The 27,867-nt window shown below is 38.5% G+C and overlaps 2 protein-coding genes across 4 annotated transcripts in view; one reads left to right on the forward strand and one right to left on the reverse strand.

The window, feature by feature from the left end:
• Positions 1–26,247, forward strand: LOC133616405 (valacyclovir hydrolase-like). Its single transcript, XM_061975605.2, has 7 exons — positions 1–143; positions 12,285–12,388; positions 12,485–12,651; positions 12,778–12,931; positions 13,047–13,178; positions 19,281–19,404; positions 23,588–26,247. The coding sequence occupies exons 1-7, from the start codon at positions 73–75 to the stop codon at positions 23,688–23,690; spliced, it is 855 nt and encodes a 284-aa protein (XP_061831589.2). The 5' UTR covers positions 1–72; the 3' UTR covers positions 23,691–26,247.
• The window catches only part of LOC133616858 (dual specificity protein phosphatase 22-B-like), a 57,486-nt gene that overhangs the window by 26,955 nt on the left and 2,664 nt on the right, over positions 1–27,867 (reverse strand). For 2 of the 3 annotated variants that reach the window (XM_072914699.1, XM_072914697.1), the window contains exon 1: positions 194–403. The exons of the other annotated variant lie outside the window; for it this stretch is intronic. The gene's annotated coding sequence lies outside the window, so the exon portion shown is untranslated. Of the gene's footprint in view, positions 1–193; positions 404–27,867 lie in introns of those variants that run through there. 3 annotated transcript variants of the gene reach the window in all.

Genomic DNA, 27,867 nt, shown 5'->3' on the forward strand with positions numbered 1-27,867 from the left:
CACTTTAAAACAGCGAAGGTCCGTAGTACAACACGGCAGGAGTGTGGACTTTGTTTACCACTTCCCGCGCCAATGGCGACGTTCTTGCGGGCAGGGAGCCTGTTTAACATTCAGAGAACGACGACAGCGATGCAGTCCTACTGGTAACGTGCTCATCTTCTACTGAAAAATGTATCCGCTGAAATACCCTTACCTTGTTTTATGAACACATTTGTGTCGTTAATGAGGTCCAATTGCTCGTTGCATGTTCCTTCGAGATGCGCGACTCATGAGCGAGTCGTTCCAAAACTCCCGAGAGTTCTACTGGATCCGGTTTTCAATCTGTTTACTCGTTCGCTTAGTCGCGGAGGTGAAACGAGTGTCACTACCCGATCGGTACCGAAAGACCCGATCGGTCCGCGCAAGCGCAAAACATACGTCACTTCGTTCCTGGACTTGCAATATTTTACGACAGATCTAGTGCGACGTCAAGTGCTGTGATATTTGAATGCTTTATTATTGTTTTGTATAAAATAATAGTTTACCTCGGACAACTATATAAATATAAACAAAGGGTGGACTTAAATGTTCAACCACATTGACTCTTCTGCCATTGCAGTGAATGACGCCAGGGGGTGCCACTGACTAAAGAACAGGCGCCATTTTTTCTACCAAGGACATGTGCAACTGCTGTCGTTTTGAGGTTAGTTTTCCTGACGAAATAAACCAAAATATTATGTATATATATTTTTACAGTTCAGTTCAGTTTCAGTTTATTACAATACAATGTAATGCTTCACACAATTCCAGATGTTTCATTATAGCACGTCCGAAAAGGGGTAGGAAGAAGCAGAGCTCATTTTAAATCCTACCCATTTTCATACCATAGCAATGTTATCCAGTTTCTTTGTTCTCTGTAACAGAACAGTGGACAAATAAATAGTGAATAAATAATATACAATTGTAAGCATACACATATAAAATACATAAATAATCTTTGTCTCAATAAAAAAGGGAGAAAAAAAGGGTTCAAGATGTTCATCATAATTCTTGTTCTGTGTACTTTGTGAACATTTGTAGTTTGAACCGTCTCTTAAACTGAATCATATCGGTGCTTTGTTTGATTTCTTTGGTTAATCCGTTCCATAATTTAATTCCACATACTTGATATACTAAAGGTTTTACGGTAAGTGTTGTACGAGCATACAAATGTTTTGGATTAAGTATAGTTCCAAACATACTCCAGTTTATAAACTTACAATAAAACATGCTTTAATTTTGTGAAAGTATAATTTTGCGACCTTATTTAATACAGTCTGCTGCTGCATTCATGCAGTGTTTGGTGACAAGCAGGCTCCTGACGGCGCAATAAATGTAAAAATCAATGCACAGAACGACAAAAAAAAATGACTAATTACCCTAATTTTGCCAAAATCTCCTTTAGCTTTGGAGAAATTATGTGATTGTCTGAAGCATGTCAACTGTGGTGGCTGTTTGTAAACACTGTACATGCTATGCCTGTGCTTTTAATTTTATTTGGAACATGCATAGATACAATGTGATGCATCACATATTTCCAGTTGTTTCATTACAGCATGTCCGAAAAGGAGTAGGAAGAAGCTGATCTTATTTAATCCTACTCCTTTTCTTATCATAGCAATTTTATCCCGTTTCCTTGTTCTCTGTAACAGAACAGTGAATAAATAAGAAATTAATAATATACCATAGTAAGTAAACAAATATTAAATACAAAAATAATCTTTATCTAAAAAAAAAAAAAGGTTCCAGATGTTCATCATAGTTCTTGTTCTGTGTACTTTGTGAACACTTGTAGTTTGAACAGTCTCTTAAACTGAATCATATTGGTGCTTTGTTTGACTTATTTAGTTAATGCATTCCATAATTTAATTCCACATACGGATATGCTAAAGGTTTTAAGTGTTGTACGAGTATACAAATGTTATTAATTAGATTTTCCTCTAAGGTTATATTTCTCCTCATTTGTTGAGAAAAAATGTTGTACATTCTTGGGTAGCAGGTTATATTGCTTTATACATCATTTTAGCTGTTTGCAAATGCACCAAATCGTTGAATTTCAATATTTTTGATTCAATAAAAAAAGGGTTTATATGTTCTCTATATCCAACAGTATGTATTATTCAAATTGATCTTTTTTGTAACACCGTTAGTTAATAAAGCTCACATTTGTAGTTGTTTCCCTATATTTCTGCATAATAATTCATATATGGTAACACTAGTGAGCAGTAGAGAATATGAAGTGATTTTTGTTCCAGAACATATTTTGCTTTATTCATTATTGACGAGTTTCTTGTTACTTTATGTTGTATATTTTTATATGAGATTTCCAGTTCAATTCATCATCTATTAGTACACCCAAAAATGTGTTTTCTTTTAACCTTTGAATATCTACTCCGTCTATTTGTATTTGTGTTTGACTTTCCCTTCTACTGTTACCAAACAGCATTATTTTAGTCTTACTTAGATTCAGAGTCTGTTTTTGTCAAACCATCTTTTTAATTTGTTAATGTCTTCTGTTATTATTTGTATTAGCTTTTGTGTGTTCTCTCTTTTAGACTTAGACAAACTTTATTGATCTACTATCATCTATTATTACCCCCAAAATGTGGTTTATTTTACTCTTACAATGTCTACTCCTTGTACTTGTGTTTGTGTTCAACTTTCTCTTCTGCTGTTACGGAATAACCTTATCTTAGTTTTACTGAAATTCAAGGATAGTCTGTTTTTGTCAAGCAATCACTTTAATGTGTTCATTTCTTCTGGTATTATTTGTATTATCTTCTGAGTGTTCTGTCCTGAAAATACTATATCTGCGGCCTGACAAAAAATATGTCAGTATAGATGTATTTGGCGTAAATAATGTAGAAATTTGTTTTATTTATTTCCCATTCAAGGCTGCTTAACACATCGTTTAGGTTTCTGCACGGAGCCGTACGGTTTTAAAATAAATACTGTATTTTGAAATAACGTTTGTTTTGTATGAAATATATTGTATGACATTGTTATTAAAAATAAAGATTAGAAAAGAAAAAAAACGTAGTTACTGTGACGGCGGTAACTGCCGTAAAACAAGTTGGCAGAAGTGACGTAGGCTTCGTGGACAGATCGGATCTTCGGGTACCGTTCGGGTAGGGACATCACTGAAATATCGTACTGAAGTAAAAGTACTACTACTTGGTTGAAATGTATAGCAAGTACACAGGGGAATCTTTACAGTCAACACTGTGTCTTGGGGCCTGTGATGTGTGTGCATGTGTATATATACTGTACTGTGTATATATATATATATATATATATATATATATATATATATATATATATATATATATATATATATATATATATATATATATATATACATACATACATACATACATATGTATATATATATATATATATATATACATACATACATACATATGTATGTATGTATGTATGTATGTATATATATATATATATACAATATATATATACTGTATATTAGGGTTGTAAATATTAATCGGTACAAATCGAAAACAGATTTTAACTTTAGAGATATGAGTACATTGTTTGGCGAGCCTCTGGATCGATCTTTATCTAGTATTGATAGGTCCATGTCTGGTTGGAAAGTCATAAATCAGTTGATTGGAGCTTTGCTACAAAATAGGGCCGCTGTAATCTTGCGCAAATTCTGTGATGACGTAATAGGAGAATAACATTCTCGTTTGCGACTGACAACAACAGAGCACAATGGCAGACAGCACCCAAGGAGTTTCCAAACAATGCACCCCCAAATCTTAAATCTAAAGTGTTGTGAACATTTGGATATTTTAAAAAGAATAGTTGGTTAGATAAAAGTATCGACATCTGTAATGTTTGGAAAGCAGCGATAAAGTCGCGGCTGCATGACTAATCTGAGCACCCACCTGTTGTGAAGGCATGGAGACACTCAAGCGGGCGATGAATGACCTAGGGATGCTAAGCTATGCTAGCAGAGCAAGACAAGGACATTGATTTGAAAGACTTCCAGCCACAACTTAGCCACAACTTTGCGAGGTAATCACAGCATCTACTACACTGTTCATTGTGCTAAAGATAAAGACAGAGCTGCACAGTAAGCAGAATGACACTTTGATAAGTATTTGAGTTTCTACACTAAAGCTGCTGTTTAGTTAACTTGCAGCCAGTTCTATCCCAAGACCGCTACCATGCAATTCACCTTCATCTTTTCTCATTAGACTGGCTTATCAAAACAAGATAATAGGTTCTCATTTTTTTGTGAAGCGCTTAGAGTGTCTAGAAAAGCGCTATATAAATCTAATCCATTATTATTATTATTATTATTATTAAGATACATGAAATTACAAAACCCAAAACCAGTGAAGTTGGCACATTGTGTAATTTGTAAATAAAAACAGAATACAATGATTTGCAAATCCTTTTTAACTTATATTCAATTGAATAGACTGCAAAGACAAGATATTTAATGTACGAACTGAGAAACTTAATTTTTTTTTGCAAATAACCATTAACTTAGAATGTAATGGCAGCAACACATTGCAAAAAAGTTGGCCAGGGGCATTTTTACCACTGTATTATATGGCCTTTCCTTTTAACAACAGTCAGTAAACGTTTGGGAACCGAGGAGACCTATTTTTGAGATTATTCATGTGGAATTCTTTCCCATTCTTGCTTGATGTACACCTTAAGTTGTTCAACAGTCCGGGGTCTACATTGTCATATTTTGCGCTTCATAATGCGCCACACATTTTCAATGGGAGACAGGTCTGGACTACAGGCAGGCCAGTCTAGTACCTGCACTCTTTTAATACGAAGCCACGCTGTTGTAACATGTGGCTTGGCATTGTCTTGCTGAAATAAGCAGGGGCGTCCATGAAAAATACGTTGCTTGGATAGCAACATATGTTTCTCCAAACCTGTATGTACCTTTCAGCATTAATGATGCCTTCACAGATGTGTAAGTTACCCATGCCTTGGGCACTAATACACCCTCATACCATCACAGATGCTGGCTTTTCAACTTTGCGCCAAGAACAGTCCGAATGGTTCTGTTCCCAATTAGCCTGTTCACCTGTTCAAGGTTCCAATTAAGTGTTTGATGAGCATTCCTCAACTTTCTCAGTCTGTTTTGCCACTTGTGCCAGCTTTTTTTAAACATGTTTTAAGCATCAAATTTTAAATGAGCTAATATTTGCAAAAAATAACAAAGTTTTCCAGTTCGAACGGTAAATATCTTGTCTTTGCAGTGTATTCAATTGAATATAGGTTGAAAAGGATTTGCAAATCAATGTATTCTGTTTTTATTTACGATTTACACAACATGCCAACTTCACTGGTTTGAGGTTTGTATTAGCTATCTGAACAATTCAAAAGCAAAATATATATTTCATATAGAAACCTCTTTAATAAAAAAAAGCATGCTACACTATTATCAAAACCCATATTACACTTAGTAAATCTATCCATTAAAAATGGTGAATTCCCATAAAGTTTTAAAACAGCTGTTGTGACACCAATTTTTAAGTCTAGTGCAGTAGATGAGGCATGCAATTATCAACCAATTGGTCGATCATCTACTGCCACCAGACTTGAGAAGCTGTTGGCTGAACAATTGATGACCCATTTAGAAGAAAATCATTTACTAAATCCTAAACAAATTTAATTCCGGCCCAAACATTCTACTGAAATGGCTGTGTGGCACTTCATCGAAATGGTCAAATGTAGTTTGGACAAGGGTAAATATGTTGGAGCAGTATTTTTAGGTTAAAAAAGCTTTCAACACTGTAAATCACAGAGTTTTGATGACAAAATAAAAACAATTTAATTCATCAAAACAACCCGTAAATTGGTTGAAATCATATTTTGAATTGCGACAACAATGTGTTCAAATGAATGGTGTAAAATCAGACGTAATAAATGATGATTTGGGTGTGCTACAAGGATCTATTTTGGGCCCGCTGCCTTTCAGTATATATATAAATGACCTCCCCAATATTTGTAAAAATACCATCTGCCAAATGTAAGCAGTTGATACGATCATTTACTTCACTTAACAGGCTTCAGAGTTATTAAACAGACAGTTAGCTGAAGTATCAAAATGACTTCAAAATAACTGTTTAACCCTAAATGATAACCAAACAGTCTCAGTGTGTTTCTTTTTGAAGAAACAATCATTAAATGAAATTCAGGTCAACATTAATCAAAATAAAATAGAGCAGGTATAGGAATTTAAATTTTTGGGTGGTATTTTGGACCCTAAGCTAAAATTTGATGGCCATATTATAAAAATGACTAAGACCATAACAAGAAATAAAAATTGTTTCAGGCTTATTAGACCTTGTTTATCTGTTCAAGCTCGCACAAGTTTACATGCATGCAAAGGTTTTTACCCATATGCCTCTGTTGTCATTATATAAACAAACACTAAAGACAGTTGACCAAAAAACAATGAAGCATCATCACTGCCACATTACCCAAAAATATAACAGGATGTGTTTTGATAATTTAATACATTTCTAATTTTTAAAAGCTATTTTTAAGTGTCTTAATGGATTAGCCCCTGATGTGATGTGTAAAGAAATACAAAGATACAGTAGTGAAGGTGTGCGGACTCGGGCTGCAGTCGGTGGGAGCTCTAGAGCAGGGGTCTCAAACTCAATTTACCTGGGGGCCACTTGATGCAGAACCTGGGTGAGGCTGGGCCGCAAGAAAAGATTTCTTAAAAAAAATCTAACATGACATTTTTAATGAATTCACCTTCTTTGAATGGCTTTCCCGCCCTAGCATCCATCTCACTCACCATGTAGCTAGCTTTGACTGCTGCATCGTTCTTTTCGCTTGCTTTCTTGACGAAATCTTGTTGCCTCAGTAGACTGGTTTTAAAATTTGCAACCCGGTTCACTCTCTCATCTCCCTGGTATTTTGCATACTCCTCAGCATGTCTAGTTGTATAATGACGTTTCAAATTGTATTCCTTGTGCACCGCAACTTTCTCTGTATCAACTACAGAAAAGAGCTATAGGGATTATTCATAAAGTAGATTACTTAGAACACACTAACATATTATTTATTAATTCTGGTTTATTGAAATTACAGGAGCTAGTAAAGTTACAGACATTATGTGTCATGTTTAAGGCTAAAAGTAAAACATTATCAGCAAATTTACAAAAAATGTTTGTCATCACTTCTGAGAATGAAGAGCATAGAAGAAAAGGTCATTTCCAACATCAGTATTCAAGGACAACTTTAAAACAAATGTGCATATCAGTGGTGGGGGTTGAACTATGGAATTCTCTTTACAATGAGATAAAATATTGTACAAATATATTCCAATTGAAAATATATAAAGACAGAACAATAAGATCATATGGACAGCCATAAGTGTTTACATTTTGCTTTATATTTATTATTTTACTTATTTTTTGCCTGGTTTTGTATTTGTTTTGTATCATCCCGTGAGGTGTATATTACTTTTGTTTTTTGTGTTCGGTTTCTACATCATGAAGTTTTGCACTTCTTGTGTTTTTTTTGTGTGTTTTTTTGTTTGTTTTCGTTATATTTGGATGTAATTGTTGGTTTATATGATATCATTATGTAAGACTACGTGTTATGTTGAAGGGGGCAGAAAAATATAAGATTTTTCTTCATCCTGCTCCTTTTCAGGCATTGGTGTGTAAATGTATAATTGAATAATTGAGGTATAATTGTCTTTCGATCAAAGATGCACATCAATGAAGGAGATAAATAAAATAAAATGAAGGGAGGCGGTTCTTTTGACTGTACTGAACCACCAGAATCAGTTCCTTAAATTGAGTCGTTCAAAAAAAAAAAGGGGGGGGGGGCGTGCGTAGTACAGTACAGTGCAGACATTCGCGGGAGAAGCAGCAAATAGGGTGAAAGCGAGTCCCTACACAGCTCTGTGCATGCAGTACACCAGGCAGTGAGTGACACAGTCAGCACAGTTCAGTACGTGAACCTGAATCACTTCTGCAACAGCAGTTCTGTGTGCAGGTCGGCGAATCATGAGTCAGTCAGTAACAGCTTCCCCAGCGGCAGATCTCGGTGTGTGTCAGTTCGCGAACGACACAAGCCCTCAGCACCCAATGAACGACGCGCACAGTGACTGAACGAGAGCCTCAATGTGACGTCCTCCTCCGCGACACAGTCAGTTCTCTGTGTCAGTAGGTTCGCGAGTCCTGATTCTGTCGTTCACTGAGTGATTCATGTCGTTAATCTGCGGTGAACGAATCGTTCGCTCAGTCCCTCCCCCGCCCCCATGATGAGTAGCTGGCTGCATCGTTCGCCGATGTCGAGGGTTCAGTGAGTCACAGAATGCGCCAGTTCCACTCATACCGGCATGGTCGCGGCGGAGCTCAACTCAACTGAGAAAGGAACGAATCAGTTCATGAATTGATTCGGTTCAGTACGTTCACTCAAAAGATTCGTTCGTTCGAACGAATCGTTCGCGAACGACACAACATTAATGAAAATTGGAAAAAGATGAGGGGGAAAATTTTGTTTTTGTTTTAATAGGGTTTCTGTAGGAGGACAAACATGACACAAACCTCCCTAATTGTTATAAAGCACACTGTTTATATTAAACATGCTTCACTGATTCGAGTATTTGGCGAGCACCGTTTTGTCCTACTAATTTTGGCGGTCCTTGAACTCACCGTAGTTTGTTTACATGTATAACTTTCTCCGACTTTCTAGGACGTGTTTTATGCCACTTCTTTTTCGGTCTCATTTTGTCCACCAGACTTTTAACGTTGTGCATGCTTACTCAAAGGTGAGTTTTGTTGATGTTATTGACTTGTGTGGAGTGCTAATCAGACATATTTGGTCACTGCATGACTGCAAGCTAATCGATGCTAACATGCTATTTAGGCTAGCTATATGTACATATTGCATCATTATGCCTCATCTGTAGGTATATTTGAGGTCATTTAGTTTCCTTTAAGTCATCTTAATTCAATTTATATATGACACACTATCTGTATGTAATATGGCTTTTAACATGCGCCCGCGGGCCGCATGTTTGTGACCCCTGCTTTAGAGCGAAAAGGTGCCAGACGACTCTGGGTCAGTCTGCGTTTTCAGTGAAGGCCTCACATCTGTGGAACTCTTTGCCATTGGAGTTTAAATCACACAAAAAAGTTCATTATGTTTTCTTATTCATGTACTCTTCACATTGTCTCATAATCAGACAATATTGTTGGTATATTAAATGGAAAATTCCATCTAATATTCCAAAAATATTGTCTGTTTACAAGACAATGTGAAAAGTTAAAGTCACAGTCGGACATTAAACTTTTCTCCACAAAACTGAAAAAATGGCTTAAGGAAAATCAGAATTAGGAGCACTAGAACTGGATGTACTATAGACAAATGGGGCCAATTATTTTTAATGTATTTTTATTTTGCACTGTGTTTTTCACTTTTCTCAACTTTTCTTTAAAAGCCTAACCAGGGACAAGGGTTGCAAATTAGCCTGTGGCTAGAAGTCCTATTTACTTTGACATCGGTTACCTATGGGTAGCAATGTTTAATTGTACTGTCCCAGTCAAATAATAAAAATAAAAAAACATTGAGGCACCTACGGTAATTGTATATCGCTCTATGTTACTGTGGTGTTATAAAACCTCTGCTTGATGCGCAGCTTGCTTTTCTCTGTATTTTATTGTTGCTGCCTGGTAGCTTTTCCAAAAGTGTTTTGTTTACATCTTCTTTTCCTAAAATGTATATGTTGCAATGCACTGAAGTTTTAGTACTACAATTTGCTCATACATAATAGGGGAACCGCCTGTTTTGTCTGTGTGTATTTAAGAATTAAACACAATAACATTGTTCTGACACGATGCATGATACATTACATTTTTTTCACCATGCAAAGATTCAATCTGTGTCGAATTGTATCGCATCGAGTCGCATTGACTTGTAATGTATTAAAATACATTGTTAGTGAATCGTAACCCATATATCTAAATTCATATCAGATTGGTGTTTAAGGTAGCGATGCACACCCCTAATACAGGACAGGCCAAAAGTTTGTAGACACCTTCTCATTCAATGCATTTTCTTTATTTTCATGACTATTTACATTGTAGGTTGTCACTGAAGACATAAAAACTATGAATGAACACCTGTGGAGTTATGTACTTAACAAAAACAGGCGAAATAACTGCAAAACATGTTTTATATTGTAGTTTCTTCAAAATAGCCACAATTTGCTCTGATTACTGCTTCGCACACTCTTGGCATTCTCTCGATGAGCTTCAAGAGGTAGTCACCTGAAATGGTTTTCACTTCACAGGTGTCATGCCTTCAATCTACAATGTAAATAGTCAGGAAAATAAAGCAAACACATTTAAATGAGAAGGGTGTCCAAACTTTTGGCCTGTACTGTGTGTATATATAAATATATATATATATATTAAACAATACTAAAATCATTTCATAGCAACACAGTGTTGGCGCTAGGAATTTTCAAAATGGGGTCCCACAGTAAATTTTTGGGGTCCCACATTTTTTGTAACCGTTTTGAAAACCAATGATAAATGTATGCATTATCCTGTTGTATCTCACATTCTATATTGTGTTTTGGAAAAAGGTTGTCATAAACTTTACTTATTCATTGAAAAAATAATACAAAGGAAAACACATTTTTATGCATGTGTAAATTTATTCAATTATAATATGGATCTAAACTTTACCGCTGCCGGTAGTTTTTTCTATATTTTAATTTAATAAGTTGTAGGTGTATTTCTTTCAGTATAAAAGTGTAAAAAAGTGTTTTGCTTCGGTCATGAAAATATGATAATCGAGTGCCAGGGCATACATGCACATGCAAATTGAATTGATTATTCTCACCTATATGTAGATCATCAGTCAGTTAAAAACTACCACATCTGCTTATTTGCTATTACTTTTACCATCATATTTGTACATGTCATATTTGCTGATGTTGCTCTATTGTTGTTGTTGTTGTTGTTTGCTGTTGTTGTTTTTGTCTCTCTGTCTAATCCCCCTCTTGTCCCCACAATTTCCCCCTCTGTCTTCTTTTTTTTTCTCTTTCTATCCCCTCCTGCTCCGGCCCGGCTGCACTAAATGATAATATAAATACATTTAATAAAGTCAAATACAAATAAGGCAACAAGAGAAGTATCCTACACTTCTCTTTTGTAAAGTAAATCTGAACAGCCGACATGGGCATCTACATCAGCTATATGATTTGCCTGAGAAGCTGGACAGGACAAAAAAAAAAAAAAATAAAAAAAAAAAAAAAAAAAAAACTACCACATCTACACTTTCAGGGCAAATAATGCCAACAAATTTAGAATTTTGCAAGTTAGTTTAAATGTCATTTGATTCAGTAGCACTCAATGCCTCAAGCATTTAATCTCTGGCTTTGTGATGGCCATAAACTGTGTTCCCCTTTAAAAATGGCAATATGTGGGGTGAGGGACGTGTGTAAGTGAGTGGGCAAGTTAGGAGAGGGAGCGCTAGTATGTTCAGGAGTGTTACTAGCATGGTGGACATCCGGTTGGCTTTGTGGAAAACATAAATAAAGAGTTGTAACAAATCGACGGCCTCAACATTCCGACCAAAAAGCGGAACTGTAGGGACCCACTGCCGGGTAAAGTGGAGGGTGTTACCCTCGGCAATACATCGGCCCTGGACGGAATGTCTCCCCTGCACTCCTCGACCACGGTCTAGGAGCCGACAAGCAGGAAAGGTGTAACATGATGTTTCTTGGTGCCTGTTGAGGCTGGATCTTTGAAAATCAATGCACCCGGTCGTAAAGGTGTTCTTTTTATTAGCCTGTTTACATGGCGTGCAAAACATCTTTCCATCTTAATAAGTGAGCCATTTGCTGAAAAGTGGCTCCTGAAGCCAGATTTATTGCTCGCCATGACGAAAACAATAATACGCGGGAGTCCTAATACCGGAAATGCAGTATTTGTGATTGATAAAACTTTCGGCAAATCAAAATTTAAGATTTTGTACCGGAAAGTTCATTACTTTGAAATCGACCAATAAAAAGGCAATAAACGGGGACAGAACTTTGACTCGGCAAATATAAACAAAACACAGGCGAAAAGCGATAATCGATAAAAAGCAAGTAAACCAAAGTTTTGACCCAGAGAAGGCAGGGTCGGTAAAAAAAAAAAAATCTGTGCGTCCTTTCTGATTTCAATGCGTAAAAATACACATAAAGTGTGTTAGCGCCAACAGTGTAACGTAAGACATCTGTTTTTTTTTTGCAGCTCTTCACTGACCTCTGGCTGGCAGCATGTTAATGGAGTGGATCTTTACTATGAGAAGACAGGCACAGGGAAACACGCTGTGCTGTTACTTCCTGGTGCTCTGGGTACATACCACAATACAATATATGGCGGGGTCAACACATAGGAGTACAGTAAATAGGGTCTGTCTTATCATCATTATATATTTTTTTTTGCAACAGGAAGCACTAAGACAGATTTTCAACCCCAGCTTAAGTCTTTGAACAAGGAGCTCTTTACTGTTGTGGGCTGGGATCCTCGGGGTTATGGACGATCACGACCCCCGGACAGAGACTTCCCAACAGACTTCTTTGAAAGGGATGCAAGGGACGCAGTGGATTTAATGAAGGTAAAATACATTGTGATTGGAAAGAGCATTTCATACAATTTCATGTAGAAGTAAACCACTAGCGCAGATACTGCTAATGTATTTCATATCAGTGTATCTCACTAATGCATAGTATTTTCATTTTAGACTTTGGGGTTTGTCAAGTTCTCTCTGCTGGGGTGGAGTGATGGAGGAATTACAGCCCTAATAGCTGCTGCCATGAACCCCATGTTAATCAACAAGATGGTCGTATGGGGATCTAATGCTTTCGTATCACAACATGACCTTGACATTTACAATGGTGATTTCTCTTTACATTTCCCTCTTCAACTCGTGTAGATTAGTGTATTAACAGGCATGTTTTGTCACGTAATTGTCTTGCATGCGCTTGCTTGTGGCTCTGTGCGACCGCCAAGTGGTCCGTGATGTGTCCAGATGGAGCGCAAAGATGAAGCAGCCCATGGAGGAGGTATATGGTGCAGAATTGTTTGCTAAAACATGGGTGGCCTGTCTGGATGCAATCTCCCAGTTTGCACAGAGACCAGAAGGTACTGATTTTGTGTTGTCAACCATAAGCGAGTAAAAGCAGGATGATCAGGGTGATCCTGGAAAGACATATAGAAACACACACACTGTATACATTTTATATATATGTATATATATATATACCGGTATATATTTATAAATGTGTGTGTAAAAAATAAAAAACATTTGTAACCTTAAGTCTTGCAACCTTAAGTCCATCAGCCTTAGGGAGCGAGGTTCACCAACATACACTTATATGTATCTAAATTAAGGCTGAAACGACGCGTCGACGTAGTCGACGTCATCGGTTACGTAAATACGTCGACGTCATTTTTGTGCGTCGGCGCGTCGCATATTTACGTCACACCACTGTTATGGCGGAGCGCAGAGCAAACGATGCGAGCGAGGGGAAAAAAACACGCCAAAAGTCGTCAAAAGTGTGGGAGTATTTTAATAAACGGCCTAATAATGTTGTTTTATGCACACTGTGTCGAGCGGAAATGGCGTATCACAGCAGCACAACGGCTATGAACGAGCATCTAAAAAGAAAACATCCGACAGCGTTCTTCCCATCACCATCAACGAGTCAATCATCCGCGTGAGTATACGTTGTCATCATTACAAAAAAACATGAATGTGTCATTTGTATCTGCGTTGTAAATTCATAAACTAAAGCACCGTTTCGCTCTGAGAGGCGCGTTTGGCGTGCCTGTTCAGTGTTTACAAAGACGCGCTCCTCTTTAACACTAACGTTAATAAGTTGTACAAATACCTTTTACAACATTAACAGTTACATATACTATCTTTAACGCTAACGTTAATAAGTTGTGCAAATACCTTTTACAACATTAACAGTTACATATACTATCTTTAACGCTAACGTTAATAAGTTGTGCAAATACCTTTTACAACATTAACAGTTACATATACTATGTACAAACGAACAATTAACTTCACTTTAATCATACTATCATTGTTGTGTTATTAAACCAATTTAACAAGATAATGTGTGTAGTTTAATTAACCTTTTGTATTAAAGTAAGCTGTATTTGGGTATATTTAAAATGAAAATTAATTGTTGTCTCTTATGTTGCAGCAAACGACAAAGCAGTGTCCAGGATTGTTTTCCAAAAAAAGGCATGGGACTGAATGCACACCCCAAGTGGCCGCTGACCTGACTGATGGTGTCCTGGAAATGATGGTCATAGACATGAGGCCATTAAATATGGTAGAAGGGGAAGGGTTTCAAAAAATGATCAAACGGTTTCACTCTGGCTACACACTACCATCAAGAACCCACTTCACTAAGCTTATGGAGCAAAAATACACAAAGAAAATGAATGAAGTCAAAGCAATCCTGAAAAATGTGAAAGGAAAACTGACACTCACAACTGATGCATGGACAAGTATGGCCACTGAAGCTTACCTTGGTGTCACCATTCACTTTGTTAATGATGAGTGGGAGCTTACCTCAATTAACTTGACAACAATGCCCCTCAATGAAAAGCACACTGCAGAAAACATTGCCTCTTGGATTGAGGATGTTGTCAATAAGTTTGAAATAAACATAAAACTAGTACAAGTCATTGTACATGACAATGCTGCAAATGTTGTTGCAGCTTTAAGAGTTCTTGAGGAAAGACATGGTGTTTCATCCCCCAGATGTGTTGGCCATACTCTACAGCTTGTAGTTAACCATGCTCTAAAGGACAACCACATCAGCAGAGCTTCAGGAGCAGCAAGAAGTTTGGTCGAGCACTTCAGAAAAAGTGAGCTATCCAGTACAAAACTAAAGGTTAAGCAAAAACAAATGGGTTCTCCAGACCACAGCCTCATACAAGATGTGTCTGTGAGATGGAACAGTTCCTTTTACATGATTAGTCGCCTGCTTGAGCAGAGGTGGCCAATAACAGCAACTCTGTCAGATCCGGAGGTCACTCAAAGAGGGAAGCATTTTCTGGATCTTAAGGCTGACCAGTGGAGCTTGCTTGAAGAACTTGAACAAGTTCTGAAACCTTTTGAATGTGCAACTGTGTACCTGAGTGGAGAATCTTATGTAACAGTTTCCGCTGTCCCTCTGCTGGTCAAAGGGCTTCGGAAGGCTACACAAACTGCTTTTGAAAATGCATCAATCAAGTGTTTCCAGGTCACTGCTGCACGTGAGATAACATCCAGGTGGGAAGCCGAGACCACATTCAAAGATGATGGACCAAATGTGTGCATATTAGCAGCTGCACTTGACCCACGATTCAGGAAGCTGAAATTCCTGACTGCAGATGAGTGTTTAAAAGTTCAATACAAGCTGCATGCAATAGTTCTGGAGGAGAAAAGAAGGGAAAAGGAGACACACGCTCAACAGGGCACAGCAATGCAAGTGGAAAGACCAGATGCTGACAGGCGGCCTGTATCTTTACTAGACACACTTCTTGGCTCAGATTCAGATGAACTCAGCAACAATGAGGAAGACAACAATGACAGTAATGATGCTGAAATGGTCAGAAACGAGTTAGTGTCTTATTTTGGAGAATCCCCCATTTCCAAGGATGAAAACCCATTAAAATGGTGGAAAGAACATCAGGCAAGGTTTCCAAATCTGGCAATGCTGGCTCGGTCTTACCTCTCAGTTCCAGCCACATCGACCCCTTCTGAGCGCCTATTTTCAGCTGCTGGGAATATTGTAAACAAGAAAAGAACCAGCCTCACCCCAGAGCATGTAGACATGCTAACCTTTCTTCATTACAACTGTTAGTCACTCACTGGAATGAGTAGAATTGGTTATAGTGTACTGTGTTGGACTGGATGTTTATTTTGCACATTTTAAAAGCAATACTTAATGTTTACAGTGCTCCAGAATATTTAGATTGGCACAAATGTTTACAGTGTTACAGAATGTTTTGCCATGTTTTCAATGTTGACTGAGTGGCCATACTTTTTTTTTTTGGAAATAAAAGCCATGCCTTTTGAAAAAACTGGCCTAAATTTATTTTTTTCATCTTAATTTTAAATAAAAAAAATAATCGGTAAAAGGAAAAATAATCTATAGATTAATCGAAAAAATAATCTATAGATTAACCGATTAATCGAAAAAAATAATCTATAGATTAATCGATAGAAAAATAATCGTTAGCTGCAGCCCTAATCTAAATACAAAACCCAAAACCAGTGAAGTTGGCACATTGTGTAATTCGTAAATAAAAACAGAATACAATGATTTGCAAATCCTTTTCAACATATATTCAATTGAATACACTGCAAAGCCAAGATACTTAACGTTCAAACTGGTAAACTTTGTTATTTTTTGCAAATATTTGCTCATTTGGAATTTGATGCCTGCAACACCTTTCAAAAAAGCTGGCACAAGTGGCAAAAAAGACTGAGGACACAGAGGAATGCCCATCAAACACTTGTTTGGAACATCCCACAGATGAACAAGCTAATTGCCATGACTGGGTATAAAAGCAGCTTCCATGAAACGCTCAGTCATTCACAAACAAGGATGAGGCGAGGGTCACCACTTTGTGAACAAATGCGTGGGCAAATTGCCGAACAGTTTAAGAACAACATTTCTCAACGAGCCATTGCAAGGAATTTAGGGATTACACCATCTACGGTCCGTAATATCGTCAAAAGATTCAGAGAATCTGGAGAAATCACAGCACGTAAGCAGCAATGCCCATGACCTTCAATCTCTCAGGCGGCACTGCATCAAAAAGCAACATCAGTGTGTAAAGGATATCACCACATGGGCTCAGGAACACTTCAGAAAACCACTGTCAGTAACTACAGTTTGTTGCTACATCTGTAACTGCAAGTTAAAACCCTATTATGCAAAGCCAAAGCCATTTATCAACAACACCCAGAAACACTTCGCTGGGCCCGAGCTCGTATAAGATGGACTGATGCAAAGTGGAAAAGTGTTCAGTGGTCTGACGAGTCAAATTGTTTTTGGAAACTGTGGACGTCGTATCCTCCGGACCAAAGAGGAAAAGAACCATCCAGACTGTTATATGCGCAGTTCAAAAGCCAGCATCTGTGATGGTATGGGGGTGTATTAGTGCCCAAGGCATGGGTAACTTACACATCTGTGAAGGCACCATTATCGCTGAAAGGTACATACAGGTTTTGGAGCAACATATCCATCCAAGCAACGTTTTTTTCATGGACGCCCCTGCTTATTTCAGCAAGACAATGCCAAGCCACATTTGCACGTGTTACAACAGCGTGGCTTCATAGTAAAAGAGTGCAGGTACTAGACTGGCCTGCCTGTAGTCCAGACTTTTCTCCCATGGGAAATGTGTGGCGCATTATGAAGCGTAAAATACCACAACGGAGACCCCGAACTATTGAACAACTTAAGTTGTACATCAAGCAAGAATGAAAAAGAATTCCACGTGAAAAGCTTCAAAAATTGGTCTCCTCAGTTCCCAAACGTTTACTAAGTGTTGTTAAAAGGAAAGGCCATGTAACAAGGTGGTAAAAATGCCCCTGTGCCAACTTTTTTGCAATGTGTTGCTGCCATTAAATTTTAAGTAAATGATTATTTGCAAAAACATTTTTAGTTCCTCATTTCGAACATTAAATATCTTGTCTTTGCAGTCTATTCAATTGAATATAAGTTGAAAAGGATTTGCAAATCATTATATTCTGTTTTTTTTTTTTACAAATTACACAACGTGCCAACTTCACTGGTTTTGGGTTTTGTATATATCTATATATATATATATATATATATATATATGACCAAGAAATACCGGTATACGGTATACATCCCTAATCCTGACTAGTCTCCCATTTATTTTTAACACATTTTCAAAATTAAATTAAGCAAAAACTTTTCACACTGTCATGATGGAGTATTGTCTGTAGAATTTTGAGGACAAAAAAGTAATCTATCCCTTTGTGGAATAAGGCTGTAACATAACAAAATGTGGAAAAAGTGGAGCGCTGTGATACGCTTTCCTGATGCACTGTACATTCGACCTACTATGGCACAGGTGTCAAACTCAAGGCACGGGGGCCAGTTCAGGCCCGCCACATCATTCTATGTGGCCCACGAAAGCCTGGAAAAAATGGGTTTCAATAAAATACTTATTTGATTTTTTTTACTAAATGCATTCGTTCTTTCAATTTTGACAGAAAAAAATGCATATTTTAAACTTTAATATTATCTGATCATGCCAATTATATTATTATATACTGTATTGGAAAACTATAGTTAAATATCTGCGCGTCACCTTTATTTATGAGTTTAAAGCAAGTTTTACATTAAAAAAAATCGAATAATAAAATGCATATGCATTTTGATTAATCATGATTAATCACAGGTTATTACCCGCATGCATAATGTAAATTCATTTAAAAAAAACGGCCCTCTGAAAGCAGCCATTCCTGCGATGTGGCCCTCAATGAAAATTAGTTTGACACCCCTGTACTATGGTATAGTAGATCTTATATACAGTATAGTAACTATACTGTATATAAGACCTAAGAGTTAACTATTTCTCAGGTAAACAAGCTAGCAAACAAGAATATTTATTGTTATACTAGTTATCCCACAGGTATACTATATAATTGTCAGCGTACCGATCAAATGCTTAAAATATCTATATATTCATTAAACTATGTGTATTATATGGTAGCATGTCATTTAATTATCAATATATTCCTTCATAATTAAATCAGTCAATCAATCAATCAAAGTTTATTTATATAGCTCTTGATTACAAATATCTCAAAGGGCTGCACAAGCCACAATGACATCATCAGATCCCACATCAGGGCAAGAAAACACTCAACCCAATGGGAACAACGAGAAACCTTAGAAGGTTGGGAAGTGACCGGTGCAATGGATGCTGAGAGGATACAGTTAATACAATAAAACAAAGCTAGAAATCTACATTTCTTCAGAAAATGCTTGTGAGCAGTGAGAGATGTGGTTGCTGAGCCAAAGAAACCAAAGTATTTTGAGAACTAGAATGCTGATTAATACACCATCGTATTTTATTATATTCCCAAGCTATGATACGCACATATATGAATGTTTTGAAATAGATTTTTGGGGGGATGGAAATGTATGAATCGCATGATCAGGTCATTTTATTTTGTTTAAAATGTCTTCCTTTTAGGGAACATCTGCATTGAACTTCTTCCTCTGATCAGATGTCCGACACTGATCATTCATGGAGAAAAAGATCCAATAGTCCCCAGCTTCCACCCACACTTCCTTCTCAAACATATCCAGGGATCAAGGTGAGGCAATGTGAAATAGTGGGGGAAAGGAGTATTTGATTCCCTGCTGATTTTGCAAGTATGCCCCATTATAAAGCTGTGAACAGTCCATTATTGTTTATTGTAACAGCCAGAGAAAATATGTAAAAAAGTTCACACCCTAATTTGGTGGGGGAAACACTAAACCCGAAATACTCCATGAAGTGAAATCTTGGAAAAAGCTCCAGAGTCAGCAGGGCATTTGACTGTTATTTTGTATTTCCTTCATTTTAAATTTTCGCACCAATAGTGATCTCCTTGCAGTGGTGGGTGGTAACACGTTACATTTACTGAAGTAACTTTTAAATTGTACTTTTCAGAGTAATTTTAATGTTGTTTTACTTTTACTTGAATATTTTTGTCAAGAAAAAATGTTACTTTTACTGTACATTAGACATTTTCATGGAGATTTTCATCTCCATGAAAATCTTCTGCACTTCCATCTGATCCTCTGGGCAGTACGACTGTATGCAGAACACTGAAACAAACATTATAGTTATAATCATCACTATAAGTATTTATAATTTATTGATTACTACTTGAAAAGACACATTCATTCGGTTCGTTTAGAGAGACTTGTTTTAGCATGCACGGCCACATGACTCTGTTTCACCTAGCCAATGTACAAAACCCAAAACCAGTGAAGTTGGCACGTTGTGTAAATCGTAAATAAAAACAGAATCAATTTTTTTACAAATCCTTTTCAACCTATATTCAATTAAATAGACTGCAAAGACAAGATACTTAACGTTCGAGCTGGTAAACTTGGTTATTTTTGGCAAATATTAGCTCATTTGGAATTTGATGCCTGCAACATGTTCCAAAAAAGCTGGCACAAGTGGCAAAAAGACTGAGAAAGTTGAGGAATGCTCATCAAACACTTATTTGGAACATCCCACAGGTGAACTGGCTAATTGGGAGCAGGTGGGTGCCATGATTGGGTATAAAAGCAGCTTCCATAAAATGCTCAGTCATTCACAAACAAGGATGGGGCGAGGGTCAACACTTTGTTAACAAATGCGTTAGCAAATTGTCCAACAGTTTAAGAACATTTCTCAATGAGCCATTGCAAGCAATTTAGAGATTTGTGATTTCAAGATCCACGGTCCAAAATATCACCAAAGGTTCAGAGAATCTGGAGAAATCACTGCACATAAGCGGCAAAGCCCATTACCTTCGATCTCTCAGGCGGTACTGCATCAAAAAGCGACATCAGTGTGTAAAGGATATCGCTACATGAGCTCAGGAACACTTCAGAAAACCACTGTCAGGAACTACAGTTGATCTGTAAGTGCAAGTTAAAACTCTACTATGCAAAGCCAAAGCCATTTATCAACAACACCCAGAAACGCCAGCGGCTTCGCTGTGCCCCAGCTCATCAAAGATGGACTGATGCCAAGTGGAAAAGTGTTCTGTGGTTTCACGAGTCCACATTTCAAATTGTTTTTGGAAACTGTGGATGTTGTGTTCTCCGTAACAAAGAAGAAAATAACCATTCGGATTGTTATAGGCGCAAAGTTCAAAAGCCAGCATCTGTGATGGTATGGGGGTGTATTAGTGCCCAAGGCATGGGTAACTTACACATCTGTGAAGGCACCATTAATGCTGAAAGGTACATACAGGTTTTGGAGCAACATATGTTGCCATCCAAGCAACGTTATCATGGACGCCCCTGCTTATTTCTGCAAGACAATGCCAAGCCACGTGTTACAACAGCGTGGCTTCATAGTAAAAGAGTGCGGGTACTAGACTGGCCTGCCTGTAGTCCCGACCTGTCTCCCATTGAAAATGTGTGTCGCAATATGAAGCCTAAAATACCACAACGGAGACTGTTGAACAACTTAAGCCAGGGATAGGCAATTAATTTTTACCAGGGGCCGCATGAGCAACCCGAGCACTACTGGAGGGCCACATCGACAAAATTTCAATTAAATTTTGCTCAATATTATTTTTGATATATACCGTAAGATAAATAATAATAATAATAATACTTTCATTTAACCTAACTTAACTTTATATCAAAAGCACTGCTTTGGAAATAATTTGTACCCCTTTCAGAGATCACATTTAGTTCCCCTTAAACATCCTCATGTTGCACAATGAAATGTAAGCATAGGATGAAGTGTGCATTCCTGTAACTTTCTCTCGTATCAGCATTCCATGATTAATATAAATAAATTAACATTAATAATAAATGACAATAAAATAAGCACACGTATGACTGAGGAGTCATAGTGTAACTTTGTGTGGTGTTTGAGTTGTCCGACTTTTTGTGTGGCCATAAACGCACCAGTGGCTTAGTGGTATGCGTGTTGGTGACAGATGACAAGTTGCTTTTGGCCTGGTTTATACGGCAGAAAATGACTAGTTTTTCGAGATAGAAGTGTTTTACTCATGTTTTTGGTGTGGTTATGGCTGAATATAAACAGTTTTGCTCAATAAAGTGATCGATATAATTCCTGGCCTCGAAGCATCTCGATAGACGTTACAATAATTGAACGGTGTTCAATTGAACGGTGTTGACGAACACCGTTAGGGCCGCTTGTTGTCACTCTCACTCAGAGTTGCATTGCAAAATTACACAGAATAAATGTGTTTATTTTGTTTAGAATTCAGATGGGATTCGATTTGGTGCGCGGCATATATTTGCTGTGCGCGGAGGACGGTTGAGCAGTGCGCAATTGCGCAGGCGCGCACCTTAGAGGGAACGTTGCTTGGCAGTCCATGTCTTGTTAAAAACATGCCAACTTTTCTCTTTTTAGCGTCTCGGAAGTAACCGTGCATCACTTGTCGCTGTGCACCTTCACTCACAGGTTACACACAGACATACGTCCATAAATAACACTTTTCAAAATAAAAGCAACACAGTTGTATTGCGCGCACGACATTGATGATTTTTCAACTTTATTTTGTAATTTGTGATTGCAGCTGTTCACATTCACTCACAATCACGCACGCGCATACGTCCACACGGAAGTAATACAAATAACGCTTTTCAAAACAAAAGCAACACCGTTGTATTGCACACTCGACATAGATACTTTTTTGAATTTATTTTGTAATTTATGATTGGCCTCACGCGGGCCGGACTGGGACGCAGAATGCCCAGGTCTGACTTAAGCTGTACATCAAGCAAGAATGGGAAAGAATTCCACCTGAGAAGCTTAAAAAATGTGTCTCCTCAGTTCCCAAACGTTTACTGGGTGTTGTTAAAAGGAAAGGCCATGTAAGACAGTGGTAAAAATGCCCTGGGCCAACGTTTTTGCAACGTGTTGCTGCCATTAAATTCTAAGATAATGATTATTTGCAACAAAAAAAAAATGTTTCTCAGTTCAAACATTAAATATATTTTCTTTGCAGTCTATTCAATTGAATATAAGCTGAAAAGGATTTGCAAATAATTGTATTCTGTTTTTCATTACGAATTCCACAACGGGTTTTGGGTTTTGTACATATATAGATACATATATTTGCATACGTTTATATATAATATGTAAATGTGTATACAGTACAAGCCAAACGTTTGGACACATCTTCTCATTCACAACACAACTGATGGGGCCAACCAACCCCATTGATAAAGCAAGACATCCCACTAATCAACACACTCCTGTGAAGTGAAAACCATTTCAGATTACCTCTTGAAGCTCATTAAGAGAATGCCAAGAGTGTGCAAAGCAGTAATCAGAGCAAAGGGTGGCTATTTTGAAGAAACTAGAATATAAAACATGTTTTCAGTGATTTCACCTTTTATTGTTAAGTACATAACTCCACATGTGTTCATTCATAGTTTTGATGCCTTCAGTGACAATCTACAATGTAAATAGTCATTAAAGTAAAGAAAACGCATTGAATGAAAAGGTGTGTCAAAACTTTTGGCCATGTGTATATACATATATATATATATATATATATATATATATATATATATATGCATACACATGTATATATATTCAAAAGGTTAAAGGACCCCTGGGTTAAGGATTTTAGGGTTAGTTTTAGGGTGTGTCTTTTATCCACATAACACATTGATATTAGGAGCATTTTCCTGTGGGGGTCAGAATGCTTGCTGGTTGGTATGGGATCAAATTAACTTTTTTACTCACATACAAACTAATTCATAACTATGTTTTTCAGTGTTATTAAAATTATGTCCCAAATTTAGATTACACCTGATGCCAAACGGAAAACACAATCTCCATCTGAGGTTCGCTGAGGAATTCAACAAACTGGTGGAGGACTTTCTGGAAGAGGGAAACAATAATTAACACACTGAAATAATCACCATGATGAAGAGGTCATTGCATCAAGCTTTTGAATTTTTTATGTTCATTTTGGTTAACAATTAAGATCTAAGTGTTGTTTCAATTTAATTTAAAGGAAAACTACACTTTTAACATTTTGCCTATCATCCACAATCCCAATATGAGACAAAAACACACATCCTCCCTTTTCTGTGCGTTCTCGATAGTAAAAAAAATATGCTAGCATGAGACGACTAACAATGCATGTAAAGGGAGTTTACTATTTTGTTCATAAATCCCTCTAAAAAACATTTTAAAAATGTACATGATGTGGCCTGCATATTAACCAAGCTATAGCAACATTGTTGTTGTCGGAGCTATCTCCGAGGAACTACTTTACTGCCATAGTGACACAGTGTCTTGCTCACAGTGTCCCCGACTACTATCGAGAGCTCATATGTATGCTAGTAGCTACTGGTGTTGCTGCTAAATCCCCTTAATGAGTTTGAAAAAGTTTGAAACTTCAAAATTCCTCACGCTACCAGCTAAAAAGGGATCTGCTTAGCACACAGCTTAAAAAACGTGTAGCTCATTGTAGAGGTCGCTTCCTAGCGGTACCACTGACATACACTTCACAGGAGCCAGGCGTGCGAAGTTGAACAAAGTTTTAATGTACATAGATATTATCAAATTATTTTCTCCGGCAGAACGTGACTTTTCAGTCACGTCCGTATCCTCTCTCCCCTCCTGCTCCCGGCCGTTTACTGTTAAAGACAACAGATGATTAGATTAACACGTACCACCTGTGAAATCTAATCACCTGCCAGCTGTGTCTCGCCGTCAGCACTGCCAGTCCTCTGATGGTGCTCTGTCCTCAGCACCATGGACAGAGGCGGTTGCCTTTGCTCCGGCAGGCAGCGCTGGCCACATCTCCCTCCACACTCATCCTACAGTATATACTCAAGCTAAAAAAGATAAGGTTCTGGATCATCATTTGTGCCAAGTAAGTGATTGTTGGCTCTCACAAAGTCTACCATGATTAGAAATGAATCCCCATGACCTGCATTGTCACTCGCTTCGTGCTAGCCGTTTTTTGTGTGCCAGCAACTTGAGGGTTCTAGGTTTGATCCCCGCTTCTGCCATCCTAGTCACAGCCCCTGTGTCCTTGGGCAAGACACTTCACCCACCTGCTCCCAGTCCCCGCATTGTTTTAGAATCAGAATCAGAATCAGAATCAGCTTTATTGTCATTACGCAAGGTAACGAGATTGAGGCCATTCCATACAGTGCGATGTGTGCATGCTAGAAAAAACAAAAAACAAAAAAAACAATGTAACTTTAGATAATGGGTCACTAGAGAAAAGCGCTATGTAAATAGGATTTACTTAACTTCAAAAAAGGGAAACACTGTGTGTTCTTGTCTCACATAGTATGGATGATGAGCAAATTCATCCCCAAAAATAGTTTTCCTTTGACCATTCAACAACCAGGACAGCAGTAATTAAGCTATTTTACAATTAGTAGACTTTTAACATTTTTTATTTTGTTTTCACTTGCACTGGTCCGCCGAAAATTGGAAAATTATTCAAAGAAACAGATCTCATCATCATCGGCGGTCACTCGAACGAGTATGACGATCCTCCTGGTAGGGATGTATCCCTTTATGGAGGATGCCTGTGCGTGACTTTGTTTTACATAGGGAGACGGGTGCACAGACAGTCACCACACAATCCTTGACAGAATCGGGTCAGGGTCCAGTGGCATGGAGTCCAAGACGACTGGGGACCCTTTTCTGCTGCAGCCTTCTCCCGCCATCGCAGCCGTTGTGGTAGTTCTTAAATCTACCGTCTTCCGCCTGCTCCGCCGTTGAGGTCTTCACCGTATCCCTGGCTAAGGGGCAGTCAGGTACTAGGCCTTTGCCAAGGGCCACCTGGGGTAACAAAGGGGTTAACCTCTTAGTGCCCCAAGACCCCATAGAGGAGCCTCCACTGCCGGATGCATTTTAACGTCATGCCCAGGACAAACAAAAACAGATCTATTCCTTAGTGTTTAAGGGGAAGCGTTTTCAGCATTTTTATCATCGCTGTCCTGAAGTCCACAGAAGTGAAATGATGACATAGTGCTGCAGAGGAAATAACACCTCAGCATTCACAGTTTGTAATTCTGTCTGCTTCATATCAACAATTCCCCACCAACAATCAGATGCTCTGTGGGTCATGAGTGCTGTTAATAGGGATGTATATCGCAATCTGTCATTCTTATAGCCAGACCTGTGTGTTTATTTTCGTACCTGACGGTTTGCGGCTACAACTGTTGCCTTGACAACCTCTCAGGAAGGCAACAGTTGTAGCTGAAACCATCAGGTATGGAAATAACCACACAGGTCTAGCTATAAAAATAACAAACTGCATAATTATTTGAAGACCTAATGAACCTACCGGTATTTGGATTAGGGATGTATATCCTCGAGACTGTATCCATACCGATACCAATATCGTTATTCCTTATTGATACCGGTATTCATCGTTACTCTTATCAGTACTATTTGAAATTGGTGAGTAAATAAAGATATGAAAAAATTCCTTTTTTGTTACCGTTTTTATTAGCACAACAGGTTGTACACCACCAACATCATGTAACATCTCAATTCAAATTCAATTGAAACAACTTTATTATCACCTTAAGGGGCAATTTAATTTGAGCAACAGGTTGTCGTGGTTCACAAAGCCTACATGGCTCACAATAAAAAAAAAAAGGTAAATATATACATAAACAATACAACACTATTGTGGACTTGGAGAAGTTATTCGACCGTGTCCCTCGGGAAGTCCTGTGGGGAGTGCTCAGAGAGTATGGGGTATCGGATTGTCTGATTGTGGCGGTCCGCTCCCTGTACGATCAGTGTCAGAGCTTGGTCCGCATTGCCGGCAGTAATTTGGACACGTTTCCAGTGAGGGTTGGACTCCGCCAAGGCTGCCCTTTGTCACCGATTCTGTTCATAACTTTTATGGACAGAATTTCTAGGCGCAGTCAAGGCGTTGAGGTGGCTGCAGGATTAGGTCTCTGCTTTTTGCAGATTATGTGGTCCTGATGGCTTCATCTGGCCAGGATCTTCAGCCCTCACTGGATCGGTTCGCAGCTGAATGTGAAGCGACTGGGATGGGAATCAGCACCTCCAAGTCCGAGTCCATGGTTCTCGCCCGGAAAAAGGTGGAGTGCCATCTCCGAGTTGGGGAGGAGACACTGCCCCAAGTGGAGGAGTTCAAGTGCCTCGGAGTCTTGTTCACGAGTGAGGGAAGAGTGGATGGTGAGATCGACAGGCGGATCGGTGCGGCGTCTTCGGTAATGCGGACGCTGTATCGATCCGTTGTGGTGAAGAAGGAGCTGAGCCGGAAGGCAAAGCTCTCAATTTACCGGTCGATCTACGTTCCCATCCTCACCTATGGTCATGAACTTTGGGTTATGACCAAAAGGACAAGATCACGGGTACAAGCGGCCGAAATGAGTTTCCTCTGCCGGGTGGCGGGGCTCTCCCTTAGAGATAGGGTGAGAAGCTCTGCCATCCGGGGGGAGCTCAAAGCCGCTGCTCCTCCACATCGAGAGGAGCCAGATGAGATGGTTCGGGCATCTGGTCAGGATGCCACCCGACCGCCTCCCTAGGGAGGTGTATAGGGCACGTCCGACCAGTAGGAGGCCACGGGGAAGACCCAGGACACGTTGGGAAGACTATGTCTCCCGGCTGGCCTGGGAACGCCTCGAGATCCCCCGGGAAGAGCTGGACGAAGTGGCTTGAGAGACTGCTGCTGAGGCTGCTGCCCCCGCGACCCGACCTCGGACAAGCGGAAGAAGATGGATGGATGGATGGAATACAACACTAAAAAAAAAAATTATAGAGTGCAGCATCTCACAGCAGGGAAGCCTTTTATCAACACCTGCTTTTTAAGTCTTCAACAAGTCATTTTTGTTTGCAGTGCAATGGGCAATGTAGTTATGTGAAGTGAATTATATTTATATAGCGCCTTTCTCTAGTGACTCGAAACGCTTTACATAGTGAAACCCATTATGTACACCTTTAAGTTACATTTAACCGGTGTGGTTGGGTAATGTGTCTTGCCCAAGGACACAACGGCTGTGACTAGAATGTTGGTAACAGACAACATATTTTGGACAAATGAGGATTCACACCCTCTGAAGCTATCTTT

The sequence above is a fragment of the Nerophis lumbriciformis genome, linkage group LG14 (genome assembly GCF_033978685.3).
Source record: "Nerophis lumbriciformis linkage group LG14, RoL_Nlum_v2.1, whole genome shotgun sequence".
NCBI classification, from domain to species: Eukaryota; Metazoa; Chordata; class Actinopteri; order Syngnathiformes; family Syngnathidae; genus Nerophis; species Nerophis lumbriciformis.